The following is a 12,440-nucleotide window of genomic DNA, read 5'->3' as shown; positions in this document are numbered from 1 at the left end:
GCAGTGTCAGAGCGTCGAGTGTACGGTCCGTTCTTCTTTGAGGGGCCAGCAATGACAGGTGAAAGCTACTTAACAATGCTACGTGACTGGCTAATTCCTCAACTTGCTGCAGAGAGAGGTGACTACATTCTACAAGATGGAGCACCCCACACTGGCATCAATCTGTACGCAGCTTTCTGAATGACAACCTCCCACACCGTTGGATAGGACGAGCTGGACCCAATGATCAAAATCTATGCAAGTGACCCCCACGATCACTGGACATGACAGTTTGTGACTTTTTTCTTTGGGGGTTCGTGAAGGACCAGGTCTATGTACCTCCACTACCCACAACCTGGAATCATCTTCAGGAACGCATCAGTACAGCTGTCAACTTCATCACACCGGATACGCTTGAGAAGGTGTGGTTGGAGCTGGATTATCGTATCGATGTTTCCCACGTAACAGGTAGCGTGCAAATTGAGCATTTGTAATTCCAATGAACACCACGAACTTTATGAGTTTTTACAACTACTGTGAACATTTCTGTAGAATACTACTTTTGGTATTAAAGTTATACCCTTTCAAAACCAGGGAGTGTTTTTGTGCTCACGCTGTATAATGTTTTTGCAGTGGCGTAGCCAGAAATTTTTCTTGGGGTGGGCTCAAGGGTGGATAAAATATATTTAGGTGGGCACTGGTTAGGTGATCATGACCAGGGCCGGCACTGGGAATTTTTCAAGGAGGAGCGACATTCATGAACATTGTGCTGTACTGGAGCATTCTTGTTCATGGCTCAAATTCATATTTATAATGCAATTATTACAAACAGTTTGTGTGCAATTTTTATTACTGTTGAAAATTTGGCATATAAATTTCCAGTATGTTTAAAAAAAATGTATATTATAAAAATACAGGGAAATTAGCTTTCATCGGTTAAAGAAAAGTTTCTCTATGATCTTACAAGACAAACTAAGCTTGTAAACATAACAATAGATAAATTATACTCAAGTGACAACATTAGAAAAAAAAGATTTAATTTACCAAAACTCATTTAGTCACAGTTACCCAAATATTAAAAAGAATTCTGGAATAACCATTTTGAACAAATATATTCAATAAATTTGTCCTATTTTTTGTAGGTTTACTCATTGTTATTACATGTGTTAAAAGTTAAATTTGATTATTTTGGTGCAACGTAATAATTTTTGCACATTAATGAAAGGAGACCAACCTACTGGAGAATCTAGAAGTGAAACTGAGTCAGTCAATTATTAAGGCAGTTTGTGTGCTTTATACTATAATTATTTACTAGCTTGTTACTTTGCATTATCTAAATAATATATATTATGTATTCATTCTATTTGAATGGGCAGACGGGTGGGCTGAGACTAAATTAAGGTGGACTAGAGCCCACCCTCGCCCACCCAGTGCCCCTGCGTTTTGCCAAGATGGACATGCGACATGCAAGCACAGAGGTGGCTAGCTAATGAATCTAAGTTACTCATGTTAAGACTAGAATGACTCAGAACAAACTATTTTATATAGGTCTGTGTGCAAGGGGAAGGGGGAAGTTAGCGAAGAGACAGTAGTAACACTGTCATTTTGTAGTTAAGGGGTTCCCCTCTTCAATCTTTGGTGGAGATATATTACACAGTAGTCAGGATCCCAAAATTTTTCGAAAGTTGCCACAAAAAGACTTCAAATTCAAAATGCCATAACACAATCCAGTCTTGCAAGAAATGACATACATGCATCAAGACACTCTTACACCACATACCTTTTACATAACGAAACATTACAACAGAGTTTTGTGAGTTTACTTACAGTTAGGTCTACAGCTGTCAGGTCCAATGGAGTCATGTAGAAGAAAGGCACCCCAGAAGACTTGTTAAGTGGCCCATCGCTTGTTGAAAGTATGTTCGAAAATGGAAATCCGAATGTGCTTTGTCGGGAGGATTCTGTTGCAAGGCTAAGCCATTCTAGGAAATACAAAACAAAAAGCAATCAATAAAGACTCAGGGCTTGTTTTTATGAACTGCGTTCAATAACCTGACATGGAGACACAAGTCAAATAGAATCTACTGTAGTAATAAATTTATAAGAATTTATATAGATTTGCTTCTCAAACTACATAAATAATCACAAAGTGGCTAACCTAGACAAATAGAACTTTAATTCTGGGTTTTCCTGGACAAGTTTCCAAACACACTTTAAAAAATTGTTACTTCATTTTTGTTCTCTCTTTATTGTCCAGTAAATTTGCTTCTGATACCAAAGGGAAAAAGAACTACACATACGGTCAACTTTAAAACAATAAAATCATATATGTTACGTAAACTAGCACTACATTTCTTAAACTGACAACACCTAATAGTATCTTCATCAACCGATACTTGCTACAAGTAACATTCTTACATGGTTTGACAAAAATACCATGTGGGTATATTGAAAAATTGCAATGAATTCAAGAAATATAATGCTTGTTGTTATGTAACATTTTATTTTGGAGAAGAAGCGCAACAAGCAATGCCACCATTAAGAAGAATGTACAATTCATCATATGAAAACCACAGGAACGTAACTCCAAAAATAAGGTTATGAGTTTTGTGTAACATATCACCCTTGAAGAACTCTACTTGGATTGAGATTGACATATTTCCAACTCTAATCAGGATTGCTGTGATATTTTGATTATGAAATTCCCTGACATTTGCAGGTTTTCTAGTCAAAAATTGATTTTTTTTCCAGACATGTTTATCATCACGCTTTTTGCTTTTGAAACTTGTATTTCTCAATTAAATATATAATCCGTTAATAATTATGAATATTCACTTTCACAACATTTTTTTAGCAAATTTCATTCTACACACACACAAGAACGTGAAAATTCGAAGGGTAAAATTATAATCGGCATCAAATATATTGGGTGCAACAATCACGTGCATCTAGCCTTAAGGCTAAGGTAACAGAGTAGCATTATTTCACCACAACAGATCTCCAGAATATAAAAACAACAGAAAAAGTTCATAAACCATACACAATTTTTAATGCTGCTTTTTGGCTTACATTTATAAGTACACAGCATCTGGAGACTTTTTTGTTGCATATTGGAATTCTATAGGAAATGCCAACAAGACTAAGATCTATAAAATAATAGACTATAACCTCATCTACACCAACCTTTTCGATAATTATGATCATATTGTCAATGTACTTCAGTTATCAATCAGATATCTACACTGCAAGTTTTACTGTGATACTCTTTCTAATATCTAGTATTATAAAAGTAGAAATTTGAAGGAACCATAATTTTGCGCAAGACTGAGAATCACATAAACTAAATCCAGTAGTGGAAGTGGACTGCTTGTTCATTTTGCAACTTTCTCTCTTGCAGACTCCAAAATGCACGCAAATTCCGGACAATCTGCATAATTCCCTGACATTTCCCTGTTTTCCAGACGCGTAGCAACCCTGCTAATCCTTAACAGAAAGGTGGAGGGAGTCATGTATCCTCATTTTACTGACTCCTTTTAACAGTCAGATATATACTTACGAATACATGATTTCCTATATTCTGTAAATTTGATAAATTGGAGTACATCCCTCTGGTTCCCACATGACAAATTGTAAAGAATACTTTGTTTTAATACTTTACACTACATCCACATGCTCAGTGAAATACCAGCAAGTTTTGAACTTATTAATTTTGTGTCAGAATTCTGATTTCAACAAAAATTCATTATAATTTAGATATATGATAACTTCCAAATGTTTTTTTATATATCGGTGATTATCGCCCATAGGGGTTTAAGCAGCAATTGCATATTTGCACGTTTGCCAATTCTAAATGTGAAACATAGACATATGTTTGAAACTTTGTTACAATGTAACTGCAAGCTCCTAAAATCAACATTTTCTCACCTCTAGCATTTACACAAATTTGTTACATACAGTCGTACCAAAAAAGAGGCATACCACAGAGAAACTTGCGAACTAAAGTGGTCAGGCATATGTTTACTTCTCTCGTAGTCAACCCAGACAAAAATGTATCCCTTTGCTTGTCTGATTGATTTGGTGTTTTAAGTCCTCTTTATGCACAGTAAGGCTAATCAGGATTGGACCTACAGTTTGAAGTGGAATCCAAACCACTATGTTCCTCCGCCTGGTATCAAACCTGGGACCCTTTGATTACAAAATGACGACGCTACCACTGTGCCATTGGAGAGGCCTTGCTTGTGTCTGAATGCTCATGTGTTGCCATATTTATAAATTCCCTACCACGTTTCGTTGTCAAAAATTCAAATATAACGTTTTTCCCTTCATGATGATACAAACAATTTATAAAGTGACAACAATGTGTTGAAGAACACCACACATTTTGGCAATGCAGGGGCAAGATTACATGGAAGCAGTTGCATTGCTATCGATCCCTTAGGGTTGAAAATTCAATGACAGCATCAGAGAATTTCACCATTCATAACAGAAAAAGTAGAAATCAGGGAATATATTTTTCATATGGTGCTTATGGAAGTTCCTATGCATGTACAGTATGGTGCAAAAGTAGGTTCACATAGTGATTTTTATTTAAAAAAAACATTTTTGATGACTTTTTTTTATTTAAATCGATTTTCTAAATAAAAAAACAAGCTTATAATTGCTTGTATGGTTTTTGGCACCATACATGTGGATATATGTTTTTTATAGATAGGCTCTTTCTAGTAAACAGCCCTGCAAAATATTTAAACAGTTTGATTAAAGCAAATAAAAAATATATGTAAATATACATTTTGTGTTTCTGATACTGTATATATGAACCTGCTATGGATATGTTTGTTGAGTGCGTTAATGATTTCAGTAACTTTTCTTCAAGTAAAAATAAAGCATTCTGGATGTACTACATAATTGTAACTTAAAATATGATTTATAGTCTTTCTAGCTGAATTCTGGCAATTGCTTTTAATGATAGTTTGCAAAACATCAGCTGCCATGATTATTCACAGCTTAATGATAATGACAGTATTTACAGTTTAACATGATTAGTATTTGTATATTATTCTACACAAAACGCTTGCTATTTTTGCCTATCTGTTTCAACTCGTAGCACCTTGTTCTGACCTCGTGGTGTGGCTGCATGGCATGACAGGAAAAGAGAGAAAGGGTGGCGGTAACGGGATTTTGGTATCTCCGTAAACAGTGACAAGTGACTGCCACAAGAGAAATTCAAGCACGTGATAAAGACAGGGGGGAAATATTTACGTGAATAAATGTTGATATTTTATTGCAGCTTGCGATCATAGTAAGTAGTTTTACAGTGATTTTTACAGTAGATTTTGATGTATACATGTACCTTCACGTAGTATTCACGATCGCTTAGGGCTATTCCATTTTCACCGGCTAGTGGGTGTATGTTTGTTTGTATTGCACGTTTAAATTTACAAACTCTGTACTGCAGAATGTGCACAGTAAACGTCTACCAAAGTATATATTTAATAACATACTATATACTTCTTGCATTTTACATATGCAGTTTGAGTCTATTACTTCCCATTTTACGTTTATTTAGTTTTGAATTTCTGAAGTGATACATTACCGGTTGCGGACGGCAGCCATTACTCAACAGCGCGTGGGTTTACTCCACTTTTACTCACCTATCTTGAAGGGTAAAGTTGACCGTGCTTTTACTCCCAGCTTACCCGGAGTTTCTGTTGGTGCAACAGATAACACTGATAAACAATGAAATACTCCTTTCAATAAAACTGAGTGATCTTTATGTATTCACATGTGCTGATAACGAATATCGCATCCGTTTTCCTGTATCACCTAATTTTTTTGCAGAACACCCACATTTTATAGTTTTAGGTTTCCGCACCCTGCTCCGCATCCGGCTTAACGTTTGGTTCCTTGCAAACGGATAAGAATCTTTTAGCGACCTTGTGTGTTTATGAGTGGCACTTAATATTTCGTGAAGGAAACATCTAGCAGTAGAGTAATTTCCTGTTTCTCTGTTAAAATTTGTTCTTTTGTGGGTTAGTCGAGTCTTAACTTCCTTTCCGATAACTTCGCGAGTAGCCGTACTTTATGTTTGTGTATGTTCGTGAAATTGTGAATGTAATATTGTGTATAGTGAAGTGAAGTGTAAGTTGTATTTTAACAAAACGATAAGAGCATTCATAATTGTTTTTTTTTTTAAAGAAATATATTATAACTCAATTAATGAGTTCGCCATGTCACGCAAATGTGTGAATAACCCGAACTTGTTTTGTTGTGTTTGCGGGGAATTAACTCCGAAGTCACAGAGAAATACTATCACTCCTATAGTGAAAAAAGCATATGAGTTGTATTTTGGAAGTAAAGTAGACGAGGGAAAAAGCTGGGTACCAGGTGAAATTTGTTGTAATTGCTCGCGAACTTTACGTGGTTGGCTTAATGGCACTCACAAACAATGCCCTTCGGAAACCCTGTAATATGGACAGAACAGAAAGATCATACTAAGGATTGTTACTTCTGTTTAACAAACATAGTGGGATATAGTTCTAAATCAAAACATTCTATATTTTATCCTGATGTTCCTTCAGCCAAGAAACCTACGAGGCATGATTTTATACCAATTCCTAAGCCTCCTAAAGAATGGACAGTGGATGAAACAGAACCAAGCAGTGCTTCTCCAGATGATGAACCTGGACCCTCATATTCAAACACCGATCCAAATTTTCCTGATCCAAATACGTATACCTCACTTTATTTCCCAATCCGAACTAAATGATCTAGTCAGAGACCTCAACCTTTCTAAAGTTCAAGCGGAATTATTAGGTTCTCGTCTCCGAGGGTGGAATTTATTACAAGATGGTGTTCAGGTGTCATATCGGAAACGCCAACAATCACTGACACATTTTTTTTCTGTTAGTAATGAGTTAACTTACTGCAATGATGTAGAAGGCCTTCTGCAAGAACTTGGAAGGAGTCACAACCCAAACGAGTGGAGACTATTTTTAGATTCATCTAAGAATAGTTTAAAAGTAGTATTGTTGCATAATGGGAATATATACCCATCAGTACCCCTTGCCTTTTCTTCCACCATGAAGGAAACATATGAAATTATGGATACAATATTAATTAAAAATGATAAATAGGGAAAGGAACTTTATGTAAATAAATGTTTTTTTCTGCGATAAGATAGAAACCCTCATTTTTGCCAAAATTCTGATCATGGCCTTATATGTCAACACAGCAAATTTTATTTTACATAAAAACACATATTTTCCAGTTTTCCGTATGTAAATACATATTTTGCGAATTTTCATTTTAAATACATAAAATCGCTCATTGACTTCAGCTACCTCGAAATCGTCAAGGAAAAATATTTATTCTCCGCACCTCTTTCATATCGAGAGTGTCAGGTTTGTTTTGTCTTTGAATACGCTCGCTGGCAGACTTCAGGCGCCTCGCCTACGATCCTATTGGGGGAAAATAGCTGTAAGTAGCTGGGGCTGGCTACACGTAACGATAGCAAGGCTTTTTAACGAAGCAATGCAGCTATTGTGGTCGGAAGGCATAAAAATTGAAAATGTTCTTCTCGTGACAGATGCTGCAGCTTACATGAAAAAAGCTGCAGTAGGCCTTGCCGTTAGCTACCCCAAAATGGTGCACGTTACATGTGAGGCTCATGCGTTGCATAGAATATGTGAAAAGGTAAGAGCTCTTTATCCCAATGTCGATAAAGTGGTTTCAAATGGGAAGAAAGTTTTTATCAAGTCGCCTAGAAGAATAGACATTTTTAAACAAAAATGACCTGAGGTTCCCCTTCCCCCTACACCTATAGTTACGCGATGGGGCACTTGGTTGGATGGAGCTGTATATTATGCCCAGAACTTGGAAAAAATTGTATCTGTTGTAAATGATCTCGACAAAGAAGAATTCTGCAAGAACTGTTGATGGATCCCTCCTTAAAAGTCGAATTGGCATACATCTCAACAAACATGTCCTTTCTAATTCCATATGAAAGCTTGAATCGTCCGCGAGCACTTTGGCAGCTTCCGTGGCTGAAGTCCGTATAGTAGAAACGAAACTGAAAGAACTCACTGGATCTAAATTTCTAAATGTACAGAATTTTTTGGGAAAAACCAAAGTTTTTAAACTTTGTGCCAAATTGCACGTGTTTTGGAAGGTGAAGTAGAAAAAGAGGAAGCTTTGGAAAACTTCAGCGTTAGTGGCATTTCGTGCTTCAAATATGCAAGAATTGTTTCTTGTGACGTGGAGCGATCTTTCTCACAATATAAGATGCTTTTTAGAGATAATCGTCACAGATTTACAATGGAGAATTTGGAAAAAAACTATGGTGATCCACTGCAACTCTTCCAAAAAATAGCTCGCTAAGAGGTAATCATTTAGAAACTAATTTCAGGTGTTTAAAATGCATGTTACAGTTTGTTTTTGTCACATATTTTCCTGATTTTATCACATATTTTCAACATTTATGACACATAAAAAATAAATATTTCTGAGTTTTTTAGCACATAAAGTTCCGTTCCCTAATGATAAATTATGAAAAATATGGTTGGTAGATATGCGGAGACCTCAAAATGATTGGTATGCTGTTAGGCATGAAGTCTGGGTTTACAAAATTTTGTTGCTTTCTTTGCGAATGGGACAGCTGGGCAAAAGATAAACATTACAACATTGTGGATTGGCCCATACGAAAAAACTTAATTCCTGGAGAGAAGTGTGTTAGGAATCACCCTCTACTTGAGAAAGACAAGATTTTGTTACCACCGTTGCATATAAAGTTAGGGCTTTGAATAAACACGGTGAGGGTTTTGGGTACTTGAGAAAAACATTTCCTAAACTCAGTGATAGTAAGTTAAAAGAATATTTATTGGGTTGCAAATCCGTGAGATCATTCATGATAACTTTGTGGAATTGCTAACAGAAAAAGAGATATGCGCATAGTTAGTTTTCAGACAAGTATGCTGTAATTTTTTTTGGAAATGTGAAAGCTGACAACTACAAGGAACTTCTTAAGAACTTGTTGAAGTGTTATCAGCACATGAGGTGCAATATGTCCTTGAAAATTCACTTTTTACATTCGCATTTGGACTCTTTCCCCCATAACTTGGGCGCGGTTAGTGACGAATGCGGCGAGAGATTTCACCAGGATATTTCTGTCATGGAGAAACGATATGCAGGAAAATCGGCACAGAACATGTTAGCAGACTACTGTTGGAACCTCAAGGAAGAGGTTTCTGGTGGCAGTTACAAACGGCAGAGTTCAAGAAAGAAATTTTGAAAATGTGAGTAAAAATGTGTGTTTTTCCTTTTTTTTGCATGAAATTTCTGCATTGAACAGTCAAAATCGGTCCTATATGTACGTTTTATTTTTTTTAATATTTCATAGTTATTCACTTAAATATTTAAATCTTATTTCATGAGCAAACAAACAAAAATAATTTCAAATTTCGATGTATTATTACAAAGGGAATTATTTTTTTTTATTAAAAACAAAAAATGAAAATCTAGGGAAAACGATAGGTGATACAGCATTTCTACTTTCAGATTTGGATTCAGCGGGGTCGAGTTATAAATAATTACCTATTTTCGTTCAAAGGAGCAAAAAAAAGTTTGAATTTGTTCATCAGTGTAATCAGCCGATTCGTGGGTTAACTCTGAGTTTACTCTTACTCGTGAATAAATCAACATTGGTGCAAAAGGGCACAAAAGTGATTCTGATATCTACAAAATCCTTATGTACATTATTCTGTAAAATTTTTATTTAAATTGATTTACAAAAAAATCACCTGATTTAAATCAATCCACGTTATTTTACAGTGGTAATATTTAATAGCCCCCACGAACCCCATGCATTACGTCCATGGATTTACATAATGTCACTGCTGTAATAAATGGCAATGCTAAACCTGCTTGGCATATGTCAACTGTGAACTGTCAACCTACTTTTGCACCACCCCGTATAATATCATATTATGCACCTTAAATGTAAAAATATGTATAACATGCCAAAAAATAGCGAATGTAACTGGCAACTTCCTGCAGTTTAGAAGCAATACAATATCATTGAGATCTTACCTGCTTCGTGAACAACATACCGAGCCATCTTAGCCACTTCAGATGGGGGCGGCGGTGAAGGCTCTGAGAGAGGAAACTCCCCGTACCCATAGGTCGGAAAGGGTTTCCTCAAGGTATCCCCAAAAAAATCAAACTCCTTCTCCTTTTTGTATGCCTTGTGTGGCTTTGGATCAGCAAATCTTCCGGGAGTATCAAACTCATTTTCGTCTCTTTGGTAATATTTGGGATTGAAATTGTCATGTCGTTTGTCGTACCTCGGAGGGTAATCCTGCCTGTCGTCATATCTGTAAGGTGGGTCTATGTCGTTAGGATTGAACTCCTGAATGCTATTGTCTCCGTCAAAATCCCTATCGTAATAGTCTTGCTTGTAATGTTTCTTGCTGGGTTTGTCGTATTTTTGTTGGTCTCGTTTCTTATTGTACTTTTCTAGTTCCTTCCCATGTGTATCCTCACGATCGTGCTTGTCGTATTTATTCTTGTTATCATCATATTTATCCTTCTTGTCGTCATATTTATTCTTGTTGTCATCATACTTATCATCCTTTCTGGGGTTATATTGATGCCTGTCACTTTGCTTGCCATGGCCTTTGTCATTCTTTTGATAATTGTCCCTTTTATCATGGTATTTATCGAAATCTTTGCCACGTTTACGATCGTCAAAATCTCTTTTATGATCATCAACACCTCTTCTATGATCATCATCATCTCTTCTACGATCATCATCATCATCCTCATCATCATCTCTTCTATGATCATCAACATCTCTTCTACGATCATCTACATCTCTTCTATGATTGTCTACGTCTCTTCTACGATCATCTACATCTCTTCTATGATTGTCAACATCTCTTCTATTGTCATAATCTCTATCGTTCTTTTGTTTTTTATAATTGTGCTGGTCGTTGTCATCGTAATGCTTTTTTGCTCCACACATCCATACTGTTACCGAGAGCAACAGCAGTAGTGTTAATAACTTTGGCATCATGTTGTTTAGAGTTGGATCTTATGACAACCTGAAATTATATAAAAAAAAGAAACATGTAACTCATTCTTGGTCTAATGGGTAAGTAAAATCCTCTATTACATAATTAACATGTTATATTTTCCTTGCATTTTACATTAAAGAAGTGAGCTTTAATTTATGCAAAGCATGTTATTAACTTATTACTAGACTGAGGAGTTGTCCGTTGTCATTTGAAATGATCTCAGGCCCGTAGTGAAGGGTAGGTAAGGTGGGAGGGGGGGGGGGGTAAAACCTAGGGTGCCATTCAAACTTTTTTTTTTTAAAAAAATATAGTCAGAATATGCGTCGGAGAAACTTAGCATAGGTAAGGGGAGAATGAAAATGTACAAGATGTTAGTCAACCCTTGTACCCCTTTAGGGGGAGAGGGGGTGTCCACCATGTAAAAATAGATGTCACCATTCAATTCAGCACATGACATTCCCTGTTCAATCACGTCACAAAAAAATCTCTATCATAAAATCTTTTTGATTTATGAGGTTGATATGAAGTCACAGATTTAGCCTGTATATAGATCTATGAGGCACATGTCTAAAAAAGGGCCCATAATTTTTTACTTGGGACTGGCAACACTGACAAAGCTCCACGTGCATGGAAGCATGCTTTATTATTCTGTGCCTGCAACAGAGGTATATTTCTCAGTGTGCAGGTGCATACATACGAGTAGCAGGAAGTTGAAATGGCTGCTGTAATAGAAAATCCTGCCAAATGCGAGGTGAGGTCGGTGATTAGATTTCTCAACGCAAAAGCACTGAGTGTAACTGACATTCATCGGGAATTGTGTGCCATTTACGGACCAACAGCAATGAGTGAAGGAAAGGTAAGACAATGATGCCGTGCTTTTCGGGAAGGACATTCAAAAGTTAATGATGACGAGCAGAGTGGCAGGCCTAGTGTTCAGACGGACGACCTTGTGCAACGTGTTGATGAGAAAGTGCGATCCAATCGCCATTTCACCATTACTGATCTAGGCAAGGAGTTTCCTGAAGTTTCTGATAAAACATTGCACCGAATTGTAACGGACAATCTGGGTTATCGCAAACTGTGTGCGAGGTGGGTGCCAAAAATGTTGACAAACACTCACAAAGATGAATGAATGAAATCAGCACGTGATTTTTTGGCCTGCTGGGAGAAGGATGGGGATGACTTGTTTTCTCACATAGTGACTGGAGACGAAACTTGGATATCGTACCTCACTGGTGAGTCGAAGCAGCAATCCAAGCAATGGTGTCACTCCGGTTCACCGAAACCGAAGAAATTCAAGCAAACACCATCACATCGCAAAATCATGGCAACCCTGTTTTCAGACCAAAGAGGTGTAATCTTCGTGGAATTCCTGGAACAGGGACGAACCAT

The 12,440-nt window shown here is 36.7% G+C and overlaps 1 protein-coding gene across 6 annotated transcripts in view; it reads right to left on the bottom strand.

Annotated features, from left to right (window-relative positions):
- The window catches only part of LOC145978423 (uncharacterized), a 104,887-nt gene that overhangs the window by 28,608 nt on the left and 63,839 nt on the right, over positions 1-12,440 (bottom strand). For all 6 annotated transcript variants that reach the window (XM_083111057.1, XM_083111056.1, XM_083111053.1 and 3 more), the window contains exons 2-3: positions 10,063-11,075; positions 1,807-1,961 (exon numbers count right to left, since the gene is read on the bottom strand). In XM_083111057.1, coding sequence (XP_082967183.1) covers positions 1,807-1,961; positions 10,063-11,047 — 1,140 coding nt within the window. In that variant the 5' untranslated portion in view covers positions 11,048-11,075. The remainder of the gene's footprint in view (positions 1-1,806; positions 1,962-10,062; positions 11,076-12,440) is intronic.

The sequence above is a fragment of the Lepisma saccharinum genome, chromosome 24 (genome assembly GCF_977018435.1).
Source record: "Lepisma saccharinum chromosome 24, izLepSacc3.1, whole genome shotgun sequence".
NCBI classification, from domain to species: Eukaryota; Metazoa; Arthropoda; class Insecta; order Zygentoma; family Lepismatidae; genus Lepisma; species Lepisma saccharinum.
This window is presented reverse-complemented; position numbering and strand designations above follow the sequence as displayed.